This window comes from Diadema antillarum, unplaced genomic scaffold (genome assembly GCF_040938485.1).
Source record: "Diadema antillarum isolate AM-2024a unplaced genomic scaffold, OU_Dant_1.0 scf00000040, whole genome shotgun sequence".
NCBI lineage: Eukaryota > Metazoa > Echinodermata > Echinoidea > Diadematoida > Diadematidae > Diadema > Diadema antillarum.
The window spans coordinates 2402937-2430421 of NW_027270929.1; the positions used below are offsets into that span (position 1 = coordinate 2402937).

The following is a 27485-nucleotide window of genomic DNA, read 5'->3' on the forward strand; positions in this document are numbered from 1 at the left end:
AGAAATCTACAATCATAGAAGAATTCAACGCCTGTATGATGAAAATCGGTTTTGAAATGGCTGAGATATCCAAAATTAAGTAAAACATCCTCATAAGAGGTGGGTCCCACCCTTTATGAGGATTGCTTTGTTTTGGATATCTCAGCCATTTTTCCAAACCGATTTTCACCAAATGCTTTTTTAATTCCTTTTTGATGCTCTTCCATAACTTAGAGGTTTCTCATTATCTCATTGCTCTCTAAAAAGGAGAAGATGGAAACCTCAAACTCCATTCCCATTCCCATGCCTAAAATAGAACTACGAAATGGTTTATTGGCATCATCTCCCCCCCCCCCCCCCCCACTGTAGAAAACAATTGTACGGCTTAACAATGAAGATGAACTGAAGATGAACCAGGTTGTTGATAATAAGGTTAAACGTGAAATGAATGCAACGTGAAACATTCTGAAAACATTAGAATATTGTTTGGTGAGCTGATTACAGTAGAAGATGACTATTATAGGCACACAGTGACACCAGGGAGCTCTCCCCACCTCCTTGGTGACACGATTACATTGACCCCCAGATCTGACAACAGGTGTACACGGTGCCACCGTTGGAGACGTACAAGATGTTACTGTGTGGTACTCAATATTTACTTTCAATTAATATTAAATAACGTTATCTATACATGAACTCTAATTTTGATGTCAGCATTTTTATTTTCCAAACGTGTTTTCTCCTCACGTGGCCAACCATTAACTGTTGCTACATCAGCTTTATGGAAGGATAATTTGACATGTCATCTTTTCATTGCCTGGGGAGAAGAAGGAGCAAGCATAGATTTAATCATTGGCAGCAGTAAAGAGGTATGGGATGATGTGGCTCAATCGGTCATATGGGTGCACGTCACAAGACTGGCACCCACGAGTTACACAGCCCACGAGTCATACAGCCCATGAGTTATACAGCCCACGAGTTATACACTAAGCAAACAAGGACCACGAGACCGACACATTAAGCCCCGTTTTGTATCTGTCGAACTCGTGGGCTGTTTTTACTAATGTCGAACTCATGGGCTTTATTTGCCTATTGTCGGACTCATGGACTGTATGACTCATGGACCTGTTTTCAATGTCGAACTGGTGGGCTGTATGACTCGTGGGTGTCGGTCTCGTGGGATGGCCCCGGTCATATAGGGCATCTTCCTTGCAGTCAAAATGACTTTGGTTACATTCCCATTGAGTCTACCAAAGTAATATCATGAGTAATCATGCCGTCTCCTCTAGTATAGAGAGTCAAAAACACCCTGTCCCTCAGATAGGGCATGAATAGGTAAGGGCCATTTTGTACCAACATAGCATGTTGGTACGCACTGAGATAAGCATCATTGATGTAATGATCATTGAAATATTCCTTGTGAATGGTGCTTGCCAGCACATCCACGTGACAGCAAAAGCGATTTATTTATTTATTTTTTACATCAATAGAAAATGATTGTCAATACATTCAGTGCAAATAATGAAATGGATGCTGGACCATTCTAGTCACCTGGTCCATCCAACTTCATCCTTAATTTGAACATTACAGATGAGTACCATAAATTGTTACGTTGGGCAAGGTCATACATACTATCGCCTTGAAAACATAACCAAGTGACATAAAAATAAAGGTCCTTATTTTGTGCCCATGTGCACATGAGCTAACTCCAAACTGGCTTTGTACTTGTATCATGATAGGTTTACACATTGATGAATACATTCATACCCGTACTATGTGTCAACGTACCGTTTTCAGCCCATTGGGACGGTATTGTCCATGATAAAAATGTATCCAGAAGTTTTAATTACTTTGTCCAACGGTCGATAGATGGCGCAATACATTACCTACGGGGGGGGGGGGGGTGGGGGACTGAAATGAATTACATTATATTTACTTAGACATGACGAATGGGAGACATTGAAATCTTACATGTTAGACCTACATGTATTTGGGGAATTCGTAACGTATGTCTATGGAAAACAGGTGCGCGAGACTTGAAATGCTACAAAGGTGTATGAGTAGAATTGCGCCACCTATCGTCTGGCAGCCAAAGAATACCGGTAAAGGGCTCACACCCATAAATATTTCCCCATAGGGATGTGTGTTAAAAATCAAATTTCAAAAAATTCTGTAAAATAGCTGGGAGAAATGGAGTGTTTCAGCTTCACTTACCTGGATAAGTCAGATGTAACCTTTCATCAATCAAATTCTCAGGGTGGATAATTCAGTTCAAATTCTGTCCAGGGGTCCGAAAAGCCAGACTACGAGTTCTTGTCACTCAAAAAATCACCCATTTTCCGTACACGTACCCAATGAAATATAGTCCCCTCAAATTCCACCAGAAAAGCTTTCATCTTCTAACCAAAATGCAATTTGTAGAGGAATTCATACTCAATATCTACAGCTATTCAGTTTCTTGCCAAACTACATCACTGATTTTTAATTAATTTTTTTCTTCATTTATTTTGGTATCTTTGGTACGAATTTGTGAAGGGGTCTCGGACATTCCATTGTATTTACGGGTGTGAGCCCTAAACTGTGACCAGAAATACGTCGCTTTTTTATTATTCAGTATAACTTATTGGTCAAAAATAATTTGCATTTACATCAAAGAATAACAATAACATCAAGAAAGTAACAATCAAGTGAATTACAGAATCGCAAAATAAAAGAGGGGGGAGATGAAGCATACCAAAATGTAAAACGTCGCTTCTTGACATTGCACGTTTGCCATCACAGGAAACGTGCAAACTCACAGCAGGGAATGTTGAGATTTGAAATCAGTCTATCCAAAGATGTTTATCTCCACTTAGCGTTCCATTAATTACCCATTATCTACATCAGCTATTTCGATACGATATATGCCAAATTATTGGTTACCATGGTAACTGCCTTAGGAGAGGAAGAAGTACCCATAGAATTAGTAGCAGTAATTCAAAGAAAGAAATGAGACGTAGAAACAATAGAAGTCGTAGGAGAAGCAGAAGTAGTAGCATATTTTGTTAGCGGCGGTAGAAGTGAGAGTGGTGCGGTGTTCACGTATAGCAGTATAATTACATTATTGTAGTAGCAGCAGCAGCAAGTGTACGTAGCAAGTGGTAGAAACAGTATTGGAAGTAGCAGTAGTAAGTTCAAGTATTTTATAGTATATAGCAACAGCCGTATAGTTAAGTTAACCTAGCAGCAGTAAAATAAATGTTTAAAACTGAAAGAAGAGGAATCACAATTAAGACTGTGAATATTGACAAAATTTTGAAGTATGGTATAAGAAAAGGCTACTGTAATTTACTAGAGACTGAAGGAAACAGCGATATAAATAGATCTATATCATCTGTAATAGATTAATAGATGAAGTGTGCAACTGGGGGGGGGGGATGTTGCCAGGCTTTGGACATTCAATTCGCAAACGTTTATTTGAACAGTAAATGATATTTTCACTTTGAGAGCTAATCTGGGAAAAATGAGCAAAATGTTACAAGCACAACAGCAAAATTTTGATCAAAATCTGATGAAAGGAAGTTATGAAAATCAATGATTCGCTAATTTTTGCAAAAAAAAAATCCCCAAAGATCTGGAGCATTTTGATATGAATATGCAAATTATTTAGAATTTGATGTCATTACCTCACAATAATTTTCCACCGACTGTGTAAAAAGAAATGACGACAAATCAAATTTTCTGCCACAAAAGTGTAAAATGTTATATCATTTCTGACTGAATAACCTAAAATAGACAAATTTGTCAGATGTGTTACGATTTGAGACATTCGCCTGACAGAAAAAAAAGCAACTGAAAAATGTCAAGAATTTATATACAAACTACATAGATATGCAATTTGTGAGGTGATGACATCATCACCCCACTATTTACATATTCTTCATACATTGTATTGACTGCTCAAAAACTGTTTTTGTGAAGAAAAAAACAACAACGAACGTTCACATTTTCATAACTGTCCTAATTTTCATCCGGTTGTGATCATTTAAATTTTCACTCATGCTCTAATAAATTTTTCTCCTTCTCATCAAATTACTTTTGACTGGTCCGGAGTGCCTCTTTAAAGACACGCTGTGTACGTGCATCGTTTCTCTATACACAATTTCTTAGTTAACTTTCTTTCTTTATCTATTGTAGTCTTGTGTCGAACTAATAGCTATAGGTATGAAAGACTGTGTTTTTTTTTCTCTCTTTTTTTCGGGGGCGTATGCCTTTCCACTGTTTGGTATACCATCTTCGAATTTTCAAGCCTAATTGTTACCATAATGCAGAAGTAGAGGAGGAGGGAGGGGAGGGACAGGGGGGAGAGAGAGCGGGAGAGGGAGACACCCACTCTGACACAAAAGAGTGATCAGAGGGGAACAAAGTCTCCGAGAGTGAACGCACTGCATCTCACTCAAACATGCCAGCACACAATAAGACCCCCCCCCCACCCCACCCCGCCCTAAAGAGTGAACCGTAATACCTGGAACAATGATCAATGGGTGCGAACTATGCCCTCTCGGACCCATAGCTGCACCCACGCTAGCTCTCTTTCGTTTATTTGATGCAGCACTCTATAGCACACGACTGATCACAATTGTACAAGAAGCCCGTTGTGCATAAGAGCTATGGGGAAGAGTGGTGGCCATAATAGTGGAATGGATCGCTTGTGAGTATCTGGATTCGACTTTCTTCATAGACTGCTTAAGTGTTATTGTGCTGTAATTGTTCCCTTAGTGCAAAGTACATTGTAAAGAAGGACCTCCAGTACACCAGTGTCCCTATATTATACATAAGCCCAACGCGGAAGAGTGTCTGTCCCTACGCAAGTACAGCTACAGGAATGTACTACGCGGTGTACGGTAACAGCGGGAACCATTAAGAGTTTTATGTTTTACAAGAAATCACGCAGAGATTGGAATCTGACAACTCTTCGTTCTGTCCTCGACACAGTGCAAGCTCTCTTGATTTAATTGATGTGATATTTGTCTTCAACATGGCGTATGTCAAAGTCGCAATAAGACTGGATTTCGTGACCTTCACTGTACTGAAACTATGTTTGGTATTTGCCTTGATACCCGGCGCTGTTACTGTAGGGAACACAACCACTGGTACCAGCTCTAGTGTCGCACTCACTGAAGAGTCTAGTACGCAAGCGCAGAATTCGTCGTCTGCTATGGAATGCACTCTCCTAATCAGAGACAAAGAGACCACGATGGCAGAGTTACGCGATATTTTTTCAAAGGGAGGCATATTCGTGTATTTCAAACTGGACTTCAACAGTACTTTCACAATGTACTCGAACAGCTCATACGTGGTCGACCCGCTGACGTGGGTTTGGGCCGCCGACGGGAAAGGGAAACTCCTCCTGACATACCCGTTTGACTTCGAGCAATTATCACTAGGGACGCTCAGCTACGGTGTATTCCACATGAACTTGCCCGTTGCTGTGCCTCTTGGCGGATGCTTCCAACAAGCTGATGATGGTGTTAAGCGACAAATGGTGGCGTTGCTCGTATCAGAGCTCGTACAGTCTGTGAACGACACAGACATGAATGCTGGGACGGAGTCGCTTGTGTGCTTTGAGAGGCAACTGACTTCCGAGGAGTTTGATCTTATTGGAGTCTACGCCATTCCACTCTGCACCTACTACGTCTTTCAAGGCAGTACAGCCTATGACTGCTGGTTGGAAGATGGCGATAATTTTGACTCAGAGCCAATGAGGGTAAGGAAGCATGGATGGTTGGGGGCAATATTCGCCCTGGGTTTTCTCCTCGCCCTCTTCTCTCCCCTCGCCGCCAGTTTCTTCATTCGGAAAAACCCTCCCGTGAAGATCAACGATGAGCAATATGTGGGCTTGAACTCAGATTTACCCCTTGGACTGAAACATCTTCTCTGCTTTAGTCTTCAGGACTACACGCTAATCGTGGCTGCGCGTTGGATGATCTACGTTTGTGCGTTCATGCTGATACCTTTCATACCTTTCATCATTTCGCATGCCACAATTAGGGATTCGTTCGCCCAACGCACCGCCGTCGCGTTCGAACTGCTCCTCAGCAAAGGCTTAGTGATATTTTGTTTCATTACGATAAACCTCGTCTTCTTGGCGATCGCCGCGCTGTTTATCGGTCTCTATATTTACGATGACAAGTTCGTTGCAAACAGTCTTGTAGTGAGGGTGGCTGATCGTCGATACTTCGGATTTGCGTGGGACATGCCGGACAGTATTCGCGTTCCTGAGAAGCAAGGAGCGCATCTCGCTGTGTTCATGTTCACCATGTTATATAGAACGCAGATGGCAATCAACCCTGCTGTATGGACTTTATATTTCCATTCGATTTGGACATACATATATGGTCTTTTCGGTGGGCGAGGAAGCGAGAGAATGAAAAATGCTTGCCGATATTTCTTCACATTCTTCTTCCTCCTCTTCGTTTTTCCCTTCGCGCTAGTGGCATTCCTCATCTTACTCCTCTTCAATTCTGTGCCCATGTTCTACACTCTGCTTTGGACAGTCTCGAAATCTCTCAGCAACGAGATCAAACCTTCCGAGATAGTCATTGCACTTTGCACCATGTTCCTATCATTTGCTGTTCTATTCATCTTCGTCGCGGCGTTTGTGTACGTAGCAGAGCTGCTTGGTTATACCTTCATCGGCTTCGTATTGAACTCCGACTATGCTGGGCCTTTTCTGGTGGTGGCGCTGACAGTCGCTGGTTACTTCATCAAAGCAGCGACGACATTTTACGATACGTACTGCATTCTTCTCAAGCGCGTTATGGAAGCTGCGGAGCGCGTCGATGCGCAGTCGGCGTCGGAGCAGAGTCGACTTGAGGACCGTCCAACAGATGATAAACGTGTAGTCGATAATGAGGGAATGCAAATGCAGGATCAAAGCACAAACGTCAACAGAGGGAGAAGTGGAGTGTCAACATCGGATGAAGAGGGAAACTCTGGTGAAGTCGAGATGACACAGCAGCATGAAAACTTACTGTCACGGTCAAGCGGCACTCCTCTGCTACAAGTTAACGAAGGTATTCCCGTCATTTCTCTGCGTCTTTTCGAACTGGTAGTGGCGACGTTCCAGCCGATATACCTTGAGGTCGCGGCAATTTTGCTAAAGCTGCTAGTCATCGCCGTCGTAATGGCGTTCGGCCTCGCTACGATCGTCTTCATCGACGGTATCAGCGATCTTCCAGCTACTGTAGAGTTCATCGCTACCGTCATCGTCGCCGGTGTCATACCCACGCTGGCGTTGATCCTAAAGTCGCCAGCGAGAGAGGAGAACGAAGGGGCCGCAAATGCTATACTGCTGGAGACTTTCTTGAAGGACTACGCACATCGGAATCGGGAGGGTGACGTTCGCGAGCAGGATGACTGAATCGCTTGTAGACTGTTGCAGTGGCGGATCCAGAGGGGGGCGCACCCCTTTATTTTTCGTAAAAAACAAAAGAAATAAAAAGAAAAACAATGAAATGAAACCCGGAAGTGGCACCAGAAATATCAGTCACGCCCCCCCCCCCCCCTCTTTACAGAATTCCTGGATCCGCCCCTGTGTTGAATAGTACAGTACTTATAGGGATGGTATAGTTTCGGTTCAGATGAGGATTCAGCTTTTAGTTCTTTGCGAGATACTTACTTTATACTTGCAACTTACTTTATGGAGTGCTAAAGAGAATACAATTCTAAGAGGAATTCAAAGTTTCTTTGATGAAAATCGGTTTCAAAATGGCTGGGATATCCAAAATCAAAGTAAAACAAAGCGACAAAAGGTGGGTCCCACCCTTTAGTAGGATCGCTTTGTTTTTGGATACCTCAGCCATTTCAAAACCAATATTCATCAAATACACTTTTGATTCCTCTTAGAATTATATGCTCTTCTATGTTTCATAACAGGTTTCTCATTACCTCAAAAAACATTTAAAAATACAAACAAACTTCGAAACTTGAAGCCCCATCTCAACCAAAACTATTTGTATACCAACCCTTTAACTTTTCAAGATACATGTATTTCCATAATGCAGTTAGCTTGTAGCGCATGTCTCATTTATCGTATAGGAAAATTACTTCTAAAAACCTTAGTTTTGGACCAGTTTTATATCAGTAAGTTTGATTTCTTGTTTCTTCAATCTGTTCATAGCTTGCGCCAGATATTTTTTTGTGTTTTGTTTTTTTGAGACAGAGTACAAAGTAGTAAATGAAAGTGAATGTATGATTTATTGTCTCGAGTAATGTAACGAGAGATTATTGCATCGTTCATAATTATGTAAGATAATGTGCCTTGTGCCTTGGCAACGTATAGTTATTATCTTAAAATTTCAAATGTAGAAAATGAGCCAAGATGAAACAATTTGAATCTTACACCGACTGGGAACGAACTTATTACATGTAGTTTGTGTGTGTTTTTTTTTCGTTCTACACGTACTACGAAGCGTACCATGTTGTAAGTTTACAATATTTCTATTCATGGTTTGCAATGTACTCATCGGTTATAAAGTTGCCTCAATCAGTACTTTGTTTGGCTCTCCTTTCGAATTCTAGTGGATTTCGGTTCTTACTGGCAGGGTCACGAAGTGATTGCCTTACTATGATGCCTATAGATAGAAACATCAGTACTGGAAGACAAGTGCCTTTTTGAAGAGGTGATAATGTACAGTACTATAATCACGAACCTCTGCCTCGCAATATGTACATTTTATAAACCTCATAACGCTGCCACTAGATTATTTTATTATGACACTAAATATGGTCATCACATGTAATTGATACCAAAGTTTTCTAACGTTTGTAACATAGACCATACTTGCCCTTCATTTCGGCTCCTTAGTTGCTAAGCAGTACCCCCCCCCCCTCCACCCCATCTCCTTTCTTTCTCGTATACCTCGTACGATCACATTCCTCATCACTTTCATGCCACCTCTAAATGCATGTACATCAGTACATCGTGTATTCCGTAAAATTGCAAACACACATTCCTAATTTGCATGTATGTATTCACTACTCTTGCTGTTTTCATATCCCATTTATATTTGTGGATATATGTGTGTGTCTGTATGTATGTATTTGCACATAATAATGATGTACTTAGAAACTGCATTCATTTAGCGTTATTGTATAATAGTCATGATTTAGTACTGCCAACTTTAAGACGATAGATAATGTATTCTTTTTTTCTTCTTCTTCTTCTTTGTCTCATTTAACGATGTCATTAAGCTTTTCATTGCGTTCCATTATGCGATAACTCTGGATGATAAATGGTGTCTAATAACCTGGTAGTATCCAGAAAAGCCCTTGCACGTTTTCTTTGTAAATTGTCCTGGGTTTGTTATCGATTTGTCTTTGGTTTGTGATTTTCTCGGTTCACAGAATTTACAGCTTAGTCGTTGTTTCGTGTATGCCTACAAGAAGTGACGTAGATACTTGAAGAGCAGTACATGTACTATGAGTTACATTCGGGTTTTTTTTCCCCAAGACCTGTGGTAACAGTCGCACTATCATATACACGTATGTATATCATATACAGACTGTCGTATAGCGTGCCAATACATGTATCCCAAAACTGAATGAAATTATAAATTACTGTATTCATTGCTGAAATTAGATTGTCATGGGCTGAATGATGTACATTATGCACAATTTCACTTACGAAATTTCTTTTTATAGTTCATATTAAATGAATAAAATGGGAATACAGTACAAGATACCATGTGACACATTGTGTTGTTGAATTCGGTTTCAGTATTCATGTGTAGAATGGCAAGTATCATAACTGTTGTCACACGTCATTTTTTACGTAAAATATCGCAATGTGTTGCACGCCTCAACCAACGACGTGCGTCTTAACATGCAGGATATAGGTCTCCAACACAATACGCATCGTGATGGAACAGTCTTCATAGGGGGGGGGGGGGGGGGGGGACCAGACATAGGTCTGTGGACTCAACGAGTGTAGAAAGATTCTGAGAATTCAAACACGATTGATAGATGTATGTATGCATGCCTGTGCATATGAACATGGATGCATATAATACATGTATTTACATATAATTATACAGTGTACAGGGGAATAAATTATGTGTATGTGTATATGTGTGTGAGTGTGTGCGTGTGTTTATTTGCATGCATGTGTGTGTCTACTGTGCCGAGTGTGACGCCACTATACACGAATTTATGTACACGGAGTTATCATAGTGTTAATGTTTCTTTAACTCGAGTCCATTGAGAAGTCATATTATTTTGATACGTTTGCCGTTGTTTTGGCGCTCTCTGTTGCACTTGCACAATCATGTTACACGCATATTTGTGCACAGTCGATGATAATAACGCTCCTGCAATGACTTGAAACCAGATGAAGTGATGCAACGAGAACACCATGGCACGGTCACGAGATAACACTGCACGTATAGGGGCCATTATGGATGTATAGAGGGTGTAAATGACTCCGCTTTATAAGGAGCCCAAGCATATACAGTTTTTTCGTTAGGAAATTGCATTCCGAATGAGAAGTTGGAAGTTATGAAGTTATCAGTGACTGGTTATCAATGGAAGCATCAACCCGCAGACTCGTAGAACCCACGTAGAAACAACCTACAAAAAGATACGTCTGTACTCATACACTTACACTAGTAATATATAGAAAGTTAGGCAGGACGTTTCTAAAATTTGCTCTGCAAGTTGATAACTCGAATCATTGGTAACGACAAATTATAACACCGTAATGCTGGATCTCACAATAATTGGACACACATAGGGTAGGCCTATTTGTATTGTATTTACACACACACACACACACACACACACACACACTTTTTTTCTCCAAATTTATGTTTTATTTCAATTTCATTCGCTGCTGTACATTCCCCTTCAAATATTGTGTGCATAAACAAAATGAATGTACGAAACAGAATATCTCCCCTCAATTAAGGAGGGCACAATGAATCATTCTACTCGAATGTTCAAATAGACAAATATACAGAATATTCTTAAATAGATAAATATGTATATATATATATATATATATATATATATATATATATATATATATATCATGTACAATATTCAAAATATACAATTAGCATAATATATCCACTCAATAAGTGCACAAGAAACATATGAGTGAAATCTTCTACATCAATACCCAACTTCTCATCCCCTATAACACAATACCCATACAAAAATCTTTCTTTCTTTGTGTGTGTTTGTGTTTTTGTAGTATGTGTGTGTGTGCACACACAGACACACAGACACACACACACACACACACACACACATACACACAAACGCACCCATACACACATCTATAGCAACACACAGATGCGTTTCATCGAAGTCATCTTGCGAGGTTAAAAAAAAATGTTTCTTAGATTGATTATTGGAGTATGTGGCACCCTTCAAAAGAGTCATTATGCATCATCCGATACTTATTTTGCCTTCTATTCAATGTTCGTTTGACTGTAAATGATGTGTGTAATAACATTTCGACAAGACGAAAGCTTTGAAAATAAGATGCTGAGTTTAAATAATCGCTGACAGCATTTCGTGGAAGGTAGAAATTAACCTAAGTCTATTTTTTTCCTCTGAACAGATATAATGAACAATATAAACAAACCTATACCTTCAGATGTATAAGAAAGGGGATAGAACAATCATTTTCTACAACAGTTGAATGATAAATGCACTCCAGAATCTTATAACATTCCCTGTATACATTAAAAAATGATCAAAATCGGATAAGAAATAAGGAAGTTATGACATTCTGAAATGTCAAAAATTTTCTGAAAACACTTCTTGGCAACCATTGGCCACTGCACGGTTGTGAATATTCAAATCAGCAAGTTGATGATGTCCGATGCTCTCACAATTTCTTATTCAGTTCATAATTATGAAGAGTTTGTTCGCAAAAACCGATAAGTCCATTTTTGAAGATTTTGAAGTACGGTCTCTGTCATAAAGTACAAAATAATACCTTTTTAATGATATTATATTGGTCACTACATAATAATAAAGGTACATTTTTGAAGTTATGGTCAAAAGAAGCAAAATTTTCTTATTATTCTCTTTATTTTTCTTGACCTTTAATCGTGAAGATCTCCATTTCGCAAATATGGACCTATCGGTTTTTGCGAACAAAATCTTTATATACAGTAATGGCGAAATTCTCATGTTTCAGCTATCTGAAATGATAAATCTTGCTTTAAAACCATCAAAAAACAAATAAGAATCATTGCTAACTTGATAGCAATTTTGATATTGACTTGTCCATATTTTGCCGCCGAAGATCCACGAGTATTTGAAATGGTTATCAATGATGAGTTAAAGTCGATGTCAAATAACATTTCTTTCACTTTCTTCTCAATATGAAAATAAATCATTTTATGTTGGTTGGTTCTAAGAGGTTGCTCAGTAAGTTTAATAACTGAATATTTCCATTCAATACAGTAAATTGCAAAAGGTTACCCAATGCAAACACCTCGGACTTATCCTTGATAGCAGTTTAACACGGACACCCCAAAATATAAAAAAAAGTGGAAAAAGAAGGACATGCTTCCCAACTTGCGAAGCTTCAAATATCACAAAACATTGTGTTGACGGCCGTTTCAGTAGAGAAACTTTGTATAGATATGTAGGACCACCGAAGTCATAACATCGAGAAAACGATGGGAAATTCAGACCTTGACAATCATCTTTGAATTGCTCCATAACCTTGCCCGTGACTCACTGTCTTCCAGGATTCAGTTTAATTAGATCTTATTACAATCTCCGCCGCGAAAATACCACTGTTGTTCTCTCACTACCACCTGTTAAATTTGTAAAGAAAAAGTGCATTATACTCAGCTCAGGAGCGACAGAACAGAAAAGAAACTCAACCACACGGTTTACTCAAACTTCGCCATAACAAAAACACAAACAATGTTTGTACAAAAACAAACAAACAAGGAGTACGCTCGTACAAGCACCTCCGAAAATTAATTAAAATAATAGTGTTCACATACAATTAAGTTTTGTACTACTGCAAAAAAAAAAAAAAAAAAAAGCGACTCGCTCCAAGTGTGGTATGTGAGCTGGGCTTTGTTGCCCTCCCCACCCCCCGCCCCCCCCCCCAAAAAAAATGAGATAAAACATCAGCCAGAATAGCAAATATAAGTCTCTGATTACTCAATTTTAATTGTCTGATGCCTGACGTATGTTTGATTTTCTGACTTACGTTTGATGGCATCTTTTTATGCAACAGATCCCTGGTGAGGATAAAGTTCTGGGGGCATTTCATGAAGCATTTTGTCCGTCAACTTTGTCAGACAAATTTGCTGTCAGCCAGTCAGATGCAAGGATTTCTGTAGCTTTTAACAGTTTGTCAAACGAAATATCTGACAAAAGAAAACGCGTTATGAAATGCCCCCCTCCCTCCCCCTCACTTCCCCTCCGGATAGTATACTAGCAGTAGACTGTAGATGGCGGAATACTATTTTTTTCCCCTCTCTCTGATCGATTCCATATTTGGCTATATCGATGGTCTGTACTCGGTCTGCTGCAGCTGTGTAATGCACCGCTAGCTAGCTAGCTAGGCATACTATACCGATACCGCACCGGCAAACACACACATACAGCTAGTTGTACATACACTCTAAAGAGTAGATCGATTCTCAATTACACAACTGCAAAGATGTCGACTGTTCTCTCTAACTTTGCGCGCAGAATTTTGCCACAAGTAAGGAGATCTGCAGGTAAGTGACAAATTCAATCGTAAATGTATTCAACATATTACCATTTCAGTCTATACTGAGTTATCAGTCGTTCTTCTTTTCGTCACATAATGATTCGAAAGTGCATGACAGCCATCGCTACAGGACAGCGCAGGATTCAGCGAGATGTGTGATTTCGAGGCGGTAGCACCGGCGGATTATCTGATGGTTATCGGCTCTGGACGTGATGGAACACCACGGCCCACACGGAGAGGCATTAACCAGAGCGCGAGGGAGTCAATCTCCGTATACACTCTAAAATTGTTCTTTTTTCCTGTTTTTTGAGAATATTTACTAGAGCAGTATATTATATGTGCCAGTATTCACAGACATTCTTAGAGTAGCATCACTGTGACCTTAGCGTAGACACCTAGTGAAATGGTACAGCAAGGTGGGATAGATTGTGACATTGTCATTGAACTGTCATTGACATCCATATAGGCCCAGCACAGTTTGTCACAGTGCTGGTAGGGTGGGGAAAAGAGAGGGCTGTAAATTGTAACGAATAATTCCAAGCGACACTAAGGAAGAATTAAGGAGTAGATGCACAAGTGGAAAAGTATTTTCACTTAAAATGAGGGTATGGTATAAATTTGACTTTCTTCTGACTGTTTGTACCCCCTCCCTCAAAAAAAAAAAAAAAAATGGGCTAACGTTAGGTCTGAAAAGCTCAAATATATACTTCCACGTACCCAATATTGCCTTTTATTATTTGTAGGGTACAAAAGTTGAGAAATCTGCTGGATCACATGTAAATGTTAACATGTATGATGTAGTCGCTAACATTTGAGCACTTTTTAGGCTGACCATATGTAGTGAATGATGTGATCTGATTCTTGCGCAACAGATCACACTGTACTGATCTGATGAGGTCAAGTGGGTCACACTTTCGGGGTTTACTTGTGCACTTCTGGTAAATGTGGAGGTACTGTGCAGCAGTTACGAACAGAGCAGAGCCTACATGCAGTGATCGCATCTATTTTATTTTTCCTTTTATCATAATTAAAACTTTGTCACTTCACAATGCATTTTCAGAGCTTACAGGCAGTTGATATTTCCTTTCCCAACACATAACACTTGCTTAGAATATCCACAAAACTATTGGAGCTTCAAGATAAAGATAGTCTTCCATGTTTCTCATGGACAATCAAATAGAGCTTGAGCTGTGCCCCCGGCACAGTGTTGTTGACTCATTTTTATGAGAATAGAAAAGCGCTGCTGCCGCCTTTGGAGTTTTTACAGTTTTATGCAATAGCAAGATTAGGGTTTGTGTTGGGTTCCAGAGTCTTCAGGTTATTAGGATGAGGTTTAGTGTGTTAGTGTGCTGGCACCTGCGACTCAGTAGATACCAATAAATTACCATTCAGTTTTTGCTATCTAGATCATTCCAGACACTAATGGCAGTCCTAACCCGCTAGCTCCATGGAATAGCACGCTGCTGCTGTTACACATTTAGATGTCCTGGGTTTGAGCCTGCAATATTTGATTTGTTTGTTTCTTTTCTTTTGATTTAATCATTTTTACATATATAGTGTGTACATGTACATTGATGTTTACTACATGTACTAACATTAAGAATAGACATCAGGTGAAGGATGGAGAGATGGAGAGCTGGAGACAGAAATATATAATGTTCTTAAATTTAATATCAACTATATCGATGTTTTATTATGTTTTCCCTGAAAACACCAATATTCTTCCTAAAAAACAATGTCTCTGTGTTTACTCAAACCCAATCCAAATAGTAACTTTTATATATATATATATATATGTATATATATATATATATATATGTATTTTTTTTTTTTTTTTTTGAGTGGAGGTAGTCAAAAGGAAGTATTTCCAAATTTACAGCTGACCACCTGTGGTCACTTCAAATCAAGCATATGCGAGCAGAACATTTCATATTATTAATTGAGTGCAGATGTCTTTCAACAGGATTTGACATTATGCAAAGGAAGTGTATATAAACTACTGTAGCAAAAATCTCTCTTTACATTCTATTATATTCAGGTTCAAATGCAATTTCACACTAGGCTCCTATTCTGAAATTCTGCTGGTTGTAGCCAGACTTTTATCAGACAATCCAGAACACACAAATTACTAGGCGCACTAGCCTCTTGCTGGGACTACAGACAGGTACATATTGTACATGTATATTTAAAGTGGTGGAAAATCCGTGGGAATAAACATGTTACTAAACTATGCACTTAAATACACAGGTGAGCATGTAATCTTTGTGGTTACATACCTTTTTATCTTTCAAATATTTTGCTGTTTACTACTAATTGTTCTCTTATTGCTCATTTCCACAATTGAAAAACTTCCCAAATTTTTATGTGTTGTGTACAATAGTATAGATGTGGAGATATATTTCATTGGGATACTATTTCCACTCAAATTACATTTGTAACATACTTCTACAGATCACTTGATACATTGTAGTAACAAAACATTTGAAGACTTTACATAATCATCACTGTTATGTAAGTAACCGTTAAGAATAAGGACAGTCTTTGGTAAGCAAATGAAATAACTCAAATAGCTAAATAACAGTGGGAAAGGGGACTTTATCATTGAAACTTGCATTCTGTGTTCAAAGAAAATTATCTTCTAGCCATCTTATACCCCTGTATCAAAATTAAAGTTTTTGATACTACATGATTATGCAGATTTCCAAATGGAAAATTACTGAGCAAGGTTGTTGCCTTCACACTAATTCAGAGTTGGTTCGTACTGCCCTGCAGGTCTCCATCGAAAATGTTCATTGTCGACTCTTGCCACATTACCTGAGGAGCATGAGATGCTTCGAAAGACGTGCCGAGACTATGCAGACAGGGAGCTGGCTCCAAATGCAGCAGAATGGGACAAGAACCACATATATCCAGCCGAACAGGTATATAATGGCCCAAGAAAGATGAAGAAAGGCTCATCAAAATAATGAGATAATAACTGCAGGCACTTTTAAATAGTGAGTTTATATTCAGTATATGTGTGCAGCTCATTGGGAGACTTTTGAGATTTTATTAAACTTCATCACCTCTACAATTTCTTTTAATATTCAGGTGCAATTAAAAATATCATGGATGGAACTTAAAGAATTCCATATCTTTCTCAGTTTAGGTCCATTTTAATGAAATCTCCACCATCTTGTCCATCTTAGTTTGTCTATTCATCTGGAAATGGTGCAGAAGTAAACTTACAATATGATCACAGTCTAAGCCTGGTAGTAGTTGGCTTCATTCTGTATGCAGAGCTACAGGCACACATTAATGAAATGTCACTGTTAATGTGTCAGCATGATTTTATAGTTGACAGGGAAAACAATCAGAGGATTACAATGTACTATAGAGCAAGCAGTAAGATATTGCTGTGAGAAATACAGCAGACAAGGTAGCAATAAGTATCTTGTAGTCCCACATGTATTGTTCATGTTCAGCATATTATGTTCAGATAATATAATCAGTATCGGCTATGCTGAGGGAAATTTGCTGGTCTTGACAACCTTATGGTAAGTTTTGCTTGTATCTAACAGTTCCAGCAATGCAAAGTTGCCATCATTTCAGACTTGATGATCCTTTTTCAAATTTGTTCTGTTTTGTTTTGTTTATCAGTGTATTCTTGTAACAATGCTTTCAGGGTATGGGCCTACAGCCTCTTACAAGTATTGCTCTGGACATCTCATGGACTGATTGACAGCTTTTAAAGTGTTGAGTCCCCCATTGTGTTTGTCCCTCTTTGTCACTCAGGTAAAAGGACTAGGAGAGCTGGGGCTACTGGGTGTGTCTGTTCCAGAGAAGTACGGTGGCACAGGGCTGGACTACCTGGCCTATGCCATTGCCATGGAGGAGATCAGTAGGGGGTGTGCTAGCACGGGATGCATCATGTCAGTTAATAATGTGAGTGAGTAGTGCACTGCTCAAATGCATTGCAACATATTACTATTTACAGCACGTTACCCATCTGACTTTCCTCTAAAGAACTACCTAACATCCATGCGGACTGAATTCCACAGTGATGATTGTGGTGATGGTGGTCACCAATCCATATCTTATCCCCGTGAAAGTCTCAAAGTCCTACAGGTTTTAGAACAATACACAGGTTCTCAAAGGCAGTGGATCATTAAGCAGCTGGAGATGAAAACAATTGTGCTTTATGTTCATCCCCATAAATAAATTCCCATTTATTTTATGCATACCAAGATTAAAAGCAATAAAAGTCTGAGAGGTGCCAACTCTTACCTTTTTTTTTTTTTTTTTTTTTTGGGGGGGGGGCTGTATTTTGTACTTTTTTGGCCTAAAATACTGCAGGTTTTATGGCAAACACTGTTTCCCTAATTGTCATACTACACATCCAATGCAGGGTAGGTACAAATACAATTTTTGACCAAAATATGACTTTTTAGTCCTCAGTATGCTACAATGCTGTTCACAAGGCTGGCATCCCTGCATTCATGACAAAGGAAGAGAAATTGTTGAGTTGAGATCAGGGTACCGTTTCATGAAGGCTGTCAGCACTGACAAGTTGTCAGTCTCTGACAAAAATAGCAAACAGTGACCAGAGCATCTCAGCCAATCAAAACCAAGGATTTTGCTGAAATTGTCAGAGACTCACAACTTGTCAGCGCTGACTAAATTGATGAAACACTCTCCAGAACTCCTTTGTTATGTAACCTTTGCCAGTAGTTAGATCCTTTCTTATAAGGGAGAAAAATAATGCATTCCAACAATAATTAATAGATGTCGACATCTGTCTACATTTCAATAATAGATCAGAGCATATCTGTGTTGTAACAATGATTTATTTTTATTTATTTTTTTTTTTGGGGGGGGATCAGTGAATATCAATGCCAAGTTTATTAACTGTATGCGAAGAAATGTGGTTTATTTATTTGTGCATGTGTGTTTTGTTTTTGTTTTTTCTTTCAGTCTTTGTACCTGGGTCCCCTCATGGACTTTGGAACAGAGAAACAGAAGGATGAATTTGTCAGACCTTTCCTGAATGGGGACAGAGTAGGATGCTTCGCTCTCAGTGAACCAGGTATACACATTGCCGAAGAATATATTTTTACAATACTTTAATAGTACACTGTATGTTTTTTCTTCATCCCCCCCCCCCCAAAAAAAAAAAAAGAAAAAAAGAAATGATAAGTCTAAATTCTATGAAAATTTGTTGTTGATATGAAATTATGTAAAGGTGGGTGTGTTATTCTTATTGGTTTTCTGTTCAGATTTGATTTAACATGATTGATATGTACAATTATTCTCTTCTTTAAGAAAAATGCACATAGTGATGCAATCATTGTTGAGATTGGTATCCCACAATATGTTATGTCACTCTTTAAATTGTAGTTGTGTTGGCCATGAAAATATGTGATGCAAATAAATTTGTTAACCAGTTATGTGAAAGAATGTATACTTTTGATTGTTCAGATACAAGTAAAAAACAAGTCAATCGGCTTCCCAAACAAGCCTTTGTAGTCACCATTGCATGCAGGCTTCAATGCCAAATTTTAACCTTGAGTGAATTCCCTTTGTACTCAGCTCTTTGAAATTCAATTGTATCTACTCTCTCTTCAGTTTTATACATGTGGTGTGATTTGTTGCGCTGAACAATATTGACTTTTTTATGTTCAAAGTATTTTATAACTGGTGATTATGTAGTTTGAGTACTTGTGCTAAAAAGCAGTGTCATGACCATTTGAATTACAATACCAAGGTAATTCAATGATATTTCACCCTCAGTCACTGAGTTTATACAATTATGTAAAATCTCAGAGCTTAAGTCTGCATGTGTCTTGCAGATTTCATTCATGAGAAATGGGAAAGTGAAAGTTGTCTTTAAACAGACTACACCTTGTCTGCTCATCTGTATAATGTTTGCAGAGCTGTCTAAATGACAGAGGAAAACTGGACCATGTAAATGGCTTCATTGTATTTACACAGACAATGGCAGTGATGCTGGAGCGGCATCAACTACAGCACGTCTGGACGGTGACCACTGGGTGCTGAACGGGGCGAAAATGTGGATCACCAACGGATACGAAGCGGAGGCTACAGTGGTCTTTGCCAGGACAGACAAAGCTATGAAGCACAGGGTATGTTCAACAGAAGATATTTCAAGTCCTTTCAATATATGTATGGGACTACAGAGTGTAAGAAGCAAGGTGTTCCTGACATGACTGATGATTTTTGCCATGTTCAATAGATAGATTGTGGTGAGACAGCACAAGTAAGGGAAGTATGGGGCAGAAGGCCCTCCAATGTTTAAATGGGGAATATGACTACATATGTCAAAATCTCCCTGAAATCCAAAATTGCTCTTGCCTGAGAACAATTTTCACCATTATGAGTTTTTGTTTCCAACTGTAGGTTAGGACTGCTAAGTCCCTGAGCTCTCTCTCCCACCCTTCCTTTTTTTTTCAGTCTTGGTAATGTGATTATGACAGGCAGAAAGCTTTGACAGTTTGAGGGACTTTGAGAGTACAGGAATCCAGCCAACTGCAACATAGATGGAGTAGCCATCATTTTCCAGCTCTTCCACTACATGTATCTGTCTGATTTTATTTCAAGGTGGCAGTCTACGCCAGATTTACATGTGCTGACTTTTAGCTCAAATACTGCCTTCAAAAAAGAAGAAATTTTTGTATAGTCCTTTTCCCGTGTTGAGTGCATTGTCTAGTCGTATACAGTTGAGAAATCATCTTTTGCTCGAGTTCAAGCTCTTGCTCATGTGGTATGTACATTAATTTATTTTTTATTAATGATTATGACAGGACCACAATGGGAAATTTTTGGTTGGTCAAGTTGTGTTTTGGTTAGGGAAAGACTGAAAAAAATGATGATGTAAAGTTTTTATACTTTTATCTCATCTTTTCTTATCTCAGAGATAGTGATATCAGAAGCCATGTGAGTTTACCTACTGAGCTTTTTATCTTTTGCTGGACATTGCTTGTTGTCATGACATCAGCAAACATGTTATGTAACACCCCGCCTGGGCAAAGTGGACCAAATGCGCAGTGAGAAGTTCAGTGATAGCACCGCCAGCCAACTCGAGTGACACAATTTAATAGTGGCTATCAGAAACAATTAGGGGCCTGTTTTGTGAAGAATTGCATTTACGTTTCATCAATTTCGTTTACTGAAATACACTCAACACTCATTGTTTGTTTTTCATGCCTGCATGCATCGAACTATGATTACTGAAGCATACAATAGTTGTGCGCCTCCTTATTAATTCAGGCTTAGGTCACTCCATGGCAATTTCTTGTGACCTGGAAAAGTCTGCATGCGTATTGCACGTCATATGGCATGATGTTGCTAAACTTCATTTCTCTTTAACCATCGTATAAGAAATTCACAACTTGATGTATTGATATTCAAGAAAGAAACTTGATTAAAATCCAGTCATGTGTTAAAGGGAAAAAAAAAGAAAATAAATGTGCAAGTCACTTTGGAATTTTCTCAAATTCCATGGACACATGCCGAGCTACACACATTGAAATACAAATCTTTCCTTTTAACTGGCTATGTATTTCTTTTTAGGGAAACACAATGTCCAAAAAGTGTGAGATGTGTACACTCAACCAATGTCACTTAAAATTTGATAGGACCCTGCATTGTAAATTTGTGTATCCTGCTCCACCTGAAATAAACATGAAGTAATATCTATCTTGATACTTGTTTCATTAGGGCACCCTATTGGATGTTTTAGAGCACGTTCCCTGAAGCATTTGTTATATTCGCAAGTTACATTAGTCACAGTTACCATAGCAACAGCTTGGCACAAGCTAGTCATTGTTTGATAAAAGTTGTTGATGATCACAATGGCACATGCTATTTTTGGAACATACAAACAGTGATGTCCATCTAATCGTAACATGGCAGATTCATGTATAAGGCTTGTGATCATCGTAAGCTCCAGTGAGTGAGCTCGTCTTGACCAAAATTAATACACTGTCAAATGACTGATCATTAAACAATCTGCTAACATATCGTGTGTGATTATTTGAAATAATTGCAATTATCTTTATTGCCACATTCAGTCTTGATTTAGGCAAATGGTGGCACAGCATACCATGCTACAGTGTACCGAGTGGGCTTTGGAGGAGGGTAATCGCATTGTAAGATATGCTCTGGCATGTTCGAAAACTGGAGACTGAATGCTCCCTATGGCACAGACCTCAGAAATCTACTCTTTAACTGGAATGTAAATACCATGGTAGTTCAATCTGATTTGGTGGGGGTATGACAAAGAGCTTAGAATGAGGAGGTACTCGAGTTTGAAGTATGTATACGCCGTGTACAATTGCTTTGTGAGTGCACGGGGAGCTCAGGGCGGCATGAGGTGGTAGGCTCACCCCTCGTGCTAACAAGCTAGCATACCAGCAATTGAGAAGCCAAATCAAGAAGTGCATACTTGTGTAAAAGTTCAAAAGTTCAAATGCGCACTGTAAAAATGTTACTTGAGCGCACGAAGTCCGCCATTACTAAGTGGATAATGGCAGCCTCCATGAAATCTTAGACGCCATTGTACAGCTCGCCCTCTAGTGGTGGGGAGGAGGAAAATCTCTTTTGGGTATGATTATCAGTGAGTCAATTACTTCAAAGTTAATTAGTGGGTTGGAAAGTGATATTTAGGTGCTCACATTGTGCCTGTTCTGTAACATGCACTTTTTGCCAGGACTAACATAATGTGATGGTTGCATTCTTTAAGCTAGATTTTTCTTTTCTTCTTCTTCTGCTCCGTGGACTTGACTCCCATTGCAGGGCATCAGTGCTTTCATCGTCCCCAAGCCATACGACGGCCTCTCACTCGGCAAGAAGGAGGACAAGCTGGGTATCAAGGCAACATCCACATGTCAGCTCATCTTTGAAGACTGCCGCATCCCGAAGGAGAACATCCTTGGTCAGGAAGGGATGGGGTTCAAGATCGCTATGGTATGCCTGATTCTGCAATTGTATTTGTTTTATTTGTTATTCATTGATTTTGTTGAGTAAATTAGTACAGTAGATTGATATATTCTTGGGATTTGATATTCACTTAATATTTATTATTTGAATTATCTAGGAGAGTGCAGCAAAATAGCTTTTAAGGAGCTTTTGCAGCGCAGCGGAACACATAATGTACATGTATACTTATAGTTTTTGTGCTCAGCAAACAATTCATTATTATTACTATTCTTGTGCTAGCTTTGCTATTGTTGTACCTTGTCTGTGTTTTGTTATTGTTACTAAGTTAGTGTTGCATTAAGAACATCACAATGTGATGAAACTCATCTTAATAAGGGTTATGTACTAGATGATACAGAACATGTTGCATGCACATTGAGACTGTCCGATGATTGTCTGTAAAGTAATTTATTTATTTATTAATTTATTCAGTTTTCTTTACCCAGGGTAGCCCCATCAGTGGTTTACACACTGTTATCCTAGGGGGCCCTGCAACAGAATGACAAAATATAACAGTTCAACAAACACAAAATAACAAATCAAGGACATTCCTTTTTACATCATAACATCACAACAATATCAATACTCTTTATAAATAAAAAAAAAAAGCAAAATTAATCCTTGACGATAATAATACACAGACTCATATTATTTGAGAAAAAAATAATACCTTAAAGGGTGTGTACAGTTCTGGTCGAGTTGAAGATTTAGCTTTCAACGTTTTGTGAGATATTCAGAAACCACTCTATGAGATGTCAAAGAGCATGCAATTCTAAGTGGTATCAAAAGTTTATTCGATGAAAATCGGTTTTGATATGGCTGAGATATCCAAAAACAAGGTGAAACAAAGAGATACTAATAAAGTTGGGGCATGTCGCCTTTTATTATTAGCACTTTTTTGATATCTCAGCCATTTGAAAACCAATTTTCATCAAATAAACACTGAATCCTTCTTAAAACTTCATGCTCTTTCATATTTCATAAGAGGCTTTTCATTATCTCACTTAGGAATGTTCAAAACATGAATCCCTACCTCAACCAGTACTGTACAGTCCCTTTAACATTAAACAGGAATATCAAAAATACCTGAATTCTACCCCAAGTGAGATATGTATGCTCTTAGGAACGCTTGAAGAGAGGTGGCGTTTCGGACTTCAGCGGGGAGCTGATTCCAAATACATGATGCATAGTGTGAAAACGATTTTTTTCCTGCTTGAGTTTTAGCTGTCTTTTATGAAGGTAGAACCTTAGACTTACCAATGTCCCTGACAACATATTCATTTAGGGTTCAAAATCAGCTGCTCTGCTTCTCCTTTCCCATGAATGGTCTTACGGCATGCCAATATCAAGACATACAACAGTTTAGCTACTTTTTTGAAAAGTCTAAATGGAGGAGTTTGATTGACACAATCACTTTGCCCTTTAGCATGTTGCATGCTAAAGGGCCAGAATTCACTCATACCAGCAAGAAGGCCAATCTATATGAAGAGTTTGATCGCAAAACAACTTGATTTGCATTCTTTTGAAGTTGAGATCTCAATACGATTAAGCTGAAAAAAAAATGATAAGGAAATATGGAATATTTATCATCGTAGTTATGTTATAAGTGAGGTATCACTGGAAAGGTTTTATTTTGCTATATCTGATGATGAATTTTCTTTTAAATGGTTAGAAATGGCATACAGCCCATTCTGTGATTAAATCATCATATGGAGATATACGTGTACCTTTAAGTGTTTCCATAAATGCGATGTCAGCATGGCAACAAGAGGTAGCAGCATTATACAAACTGCTTTTTGTAGCCACATACATGTTGTTAACGTATTTCAAATTTTGGGATGATACTCACCTCTTTCCCTGTGCAGACCACACTGGACGCAGGCAGGATTGGTATAGCGGGGCAGGGCTTGGGAATCGCCCAGGCAGCCGTCGACTGTGCTGTGGACTACGCCACGAAGCGGACTGCCTTCGAGCAGCCGATCTCACGGTTCCAGATCATCCAGACCAAGCTGGCCGACATGGAGGTGCGGGTAGAGAGCGCGCGGCTGCTGACTTGGAAGGCAGCCATGTTGAAGGACGCTGGATTGCCCTATACAAAGGTTAGTCTTGGCTCAAGACTGCACCACCATTCTTGTTCATGATTATTCTAAATTTCACCTGTGTGTCTATGGAGTTTCACTAGAATACTTGTGCATCACATGATTATGATTATATAGAGTGTCACTTGAAAACATCAGGAGAATCCACAAATACCGTACTTTAAGAGGTACTATACTCTGTGATGATGGAATTATAGAATATGGTGTGTATATTTTGTTCAGTTTGAGTGATGTTGTGTTTGTTATTAGCTGATTTTGTTATACCCCCGCCAAACGAAGTTTGAAGGGGGTATATAGGAATCAGCGGACGGTCGGGCGGTCGGGCGGTCGGGCGGTCGGGCGGTCGGGCGGTCGGTCGGGCGGTCGGGCGGTCGGTCCGTTGCAAATCTTGCGTCGCGAACTACTTCCTCAGTTTTCAACCGATTCCCATAAAACTTGGCACAGATGTGTGCCTTAGGTTGTAGATGTGCAAGACGTATTTTTTGACAGTACCCAAAAGTACGTTGCCATGGTAACGGCATATTATGGGCAAAAATGGGTACAAATCTTGCGTCGCGAACTCCTCCCACAGTTTTTGATCAATTTTTATGAAATTAGGTACAGATGTTCATCTGAATATGTTAATGTGCAAGACACATATTTCCGCAGTGGCAAATAGTGCGTTGCCATGGTAACGGCATGTTATTGGTAAAATATAGGGCAAAATGCTTCATGGCAAAACTGCTTCATCAGTGTTCTTCCAATTCTCATGGAATTCATATTGAATGTTTGTCTTAGGATATAGGTCAGCATGACACATTTCTTGACAGTGACAAAAAGTATGTTGCCATGGTAACAGCTCACATATTATGAGCCAAAATGATGGAAAATTTTGTGTTGCAAACTACTTCCTCAGTTTTTGCCCAATTTCCATGAAACTTGGTACAGATGTGTGCCTTTGGTTGTAGATGTGCAAGACGCATTTTTTGACAGTACCCGAAAATACGTTGCCATGGTAACGGCATATTAATGGCAGAAGATCAAGGAAAGATCTTGCGGATTTAACTACTTCCTCAGTTTTTTGACCAAAGCTTATGAAATGTGGCACACACCTTGATCTTGGTGGGAAGATGTGGAAGACATATTTTTCGGACGTGTCGGAAGCTGCGTTGCCATGGTAACGGCATATAAATGGCAGAAGATCAAGGAAAGATCTTGCGGATTGAACTACTTCCTCTGTATTCGACTGAAGCTCATGAAATGTGGCACACACATTGGTCTTGGTGGGAAGATGTGCAAGACATATTTTTTGGACATGTCGGAAGCTGCGTTGCCATGGTAACGGCATATTAATGGTGGAAGATCAAGGAAAGATCTTGTGGATTGAACTACTTCCTCAGTTTTTGACAAAAGCTTATGAAATGTGGCACACACAATAGTCTTGGTGGGAAGATGTGCAAGACATATTTTTCGGACGTGTCGGAAGCTGCGTTGCCATGGTAACGGCATTTAAATGGCAGAAGATCAAGGAAAGATCATTCCTTGGGTAAGACTGTCATCACGGGGCGGGGGTATTAATCACCTTAAGTGATATTTCTAGTTGTGTTTGGTTGCATATTTCATTCTTTTTAGTGATGGTTGGGTTTTAGGAATGTGTCAGCTGAAAAGCTTATGATGTAGCAAGTCTTTTTGATTCCTTTGAAATTATCTATGTGTATATTCTCTTCCATTGAGCTCTATTTCACTCTCTTTTTAAACACATTTAAGGAAGCAGCCATGGCAAAACTAGCAGCATCAGAGGCAGCGACTTACTGTGCCCATCAGGTAAGCATATAAATGAAGATCCAGTCTGTATGCAATGGATCCTGGCATGTTAAGGAAAGAGATATGATCAATGTTTCTGGATGTCAGGGTAATCCACTGTGATTGAGATAGGCACAGCATGAATGAGTACAGTTTAACCTGGCTATAATGAGTCAGACATAGCGAGATATTGTAAAACCAGAAATACTTGCAGCATGAAGCTTTTGCAAATTCAAGCTGACCTCCTTTTTCACGGCGTGAAATTATCAAGAATTGCCACTGTTATTCAATGCATATCGTGTAGACAAGAACTTGCACTTGCATTTCAATTTTGCAAGTCTTGGCTCCCTGTGATATTTTCGAAAAGTTCATGCACATAAAAATTTCTGTTTTACACTACCTGATGAAAAAAGGTTACTTTGCCAGTCTCATTATATGTATATTCTTTTAGTTTTATCCCTGATATAACAAAATACCAAATATAACCCAGGAAATGCCAAGGTTCCCAATCATGTTGTTAAAAGGAGGTTCCCCTATAAGTTAGTAAATCTTTGTATTTCCTGTAACTTAAGAAAAAAAAAGAAGGAAAAAATAAACAATCCTCTTGATATCACCCAGGCCATCCAGGTACTGGGAGGAATGGGCTTTGTCACCGACATGCCAGCCGAGAGGCACTACAGGGATGCCAGGATCACCGAGATCTATGAAGGAACCAGCGAAATCCAGAAACTCGTCATCGCGGGGCAGATGCTGAAGAAGCATGCAGAGATGATGAGCTAGTAGCTCGCACAACGACTATGCACATTTACCAGAATTATCCAAGATGGCACTTTTGATTGTACATATAGCTGTGCATATGTGTATAAAGAAAAAAAAACGATTATATAAAAGTACAGCAGTTGGACAGGAATATG

At 39.1% G+C, this 27485-nt stretch overlaps 2 protein-coding genes across 2 annotated transcripts; both read left to right on the forward strand.

Annotated features, from left to right (window-relative positions):
• The first annotated feature begins 4913 nt into the window (after positions 1-4913).
• Positions 4914-7413, forward strand: LOC139712100 (uncharacterized). Its single transcript, XM_071623939.1, has one exon. The coding sequence runs from the start codon at positions 4997-4999 to the stop codon at positions 7379-7381; it is 2385 nt and encodes a 794-aa protein (XP_071480040.1). The 5' UTR covers positions 4914-4996; the 3' UTR covers positions 7382-7413.
• Positions 7414-13647: 6234 nt separating this feature from the next.
• On the forward strand, positions 13648-27351 carry LOC139712111 (short-chain specific acyl-CoA dehydrogenase, mitochondrial-like). The gene is made up of 9 exons (XM_071623950.1): positions 13648-13721; positions 16487-16635; positions 17489-17638; positions 18668-18779; positions 19685-19836; positions 22508-22678; positions 24556-24789; positions 26536-26592; positions 27190-27351. The coding sequence occupies exons 1-9, from the start codon at positions 13661-13663 to the stop codon at positions 27349-27351; spliced, it is 1248 nt and encodes a 415-aa protein (XP_071480051.1). The 5' UTR covers positions 13648-13660.
• Positions 27352-27485: the final 134 nt, after the last annotated feature.

Bases quoted from the DNA above. Each gene is read 5' to 3' on its own strand.
- LOC139712111 (XM_071623950.1), top strand. From the start codon at position 13,661: ATGTCGACTGTTCTCTCTAACTTTGCGCGCAGAATTTTGCCACAAGTA. The intron at 18,780-19,684 runs GTATACACATTG...GTATTTACACAG, and splicing joins CTTCGCTCTCAGTGAACCAG to ACAATGGCAGTGATGCTGGA. The intron at 24,790-26,535 runs GTTAGTCTTGGC...AACACATTTAAG, and splicing joins CTGGATTGCCCTATACAAAG to GAAGCAGCCATGGCAAAACT.
- LOC139712100 (XM_071623939.1), top strand. From the start codon at position 4,997: ATGGCGTATGTCAAAGTCGCAATAAGACTGGATTTCGTGACCTTCACT.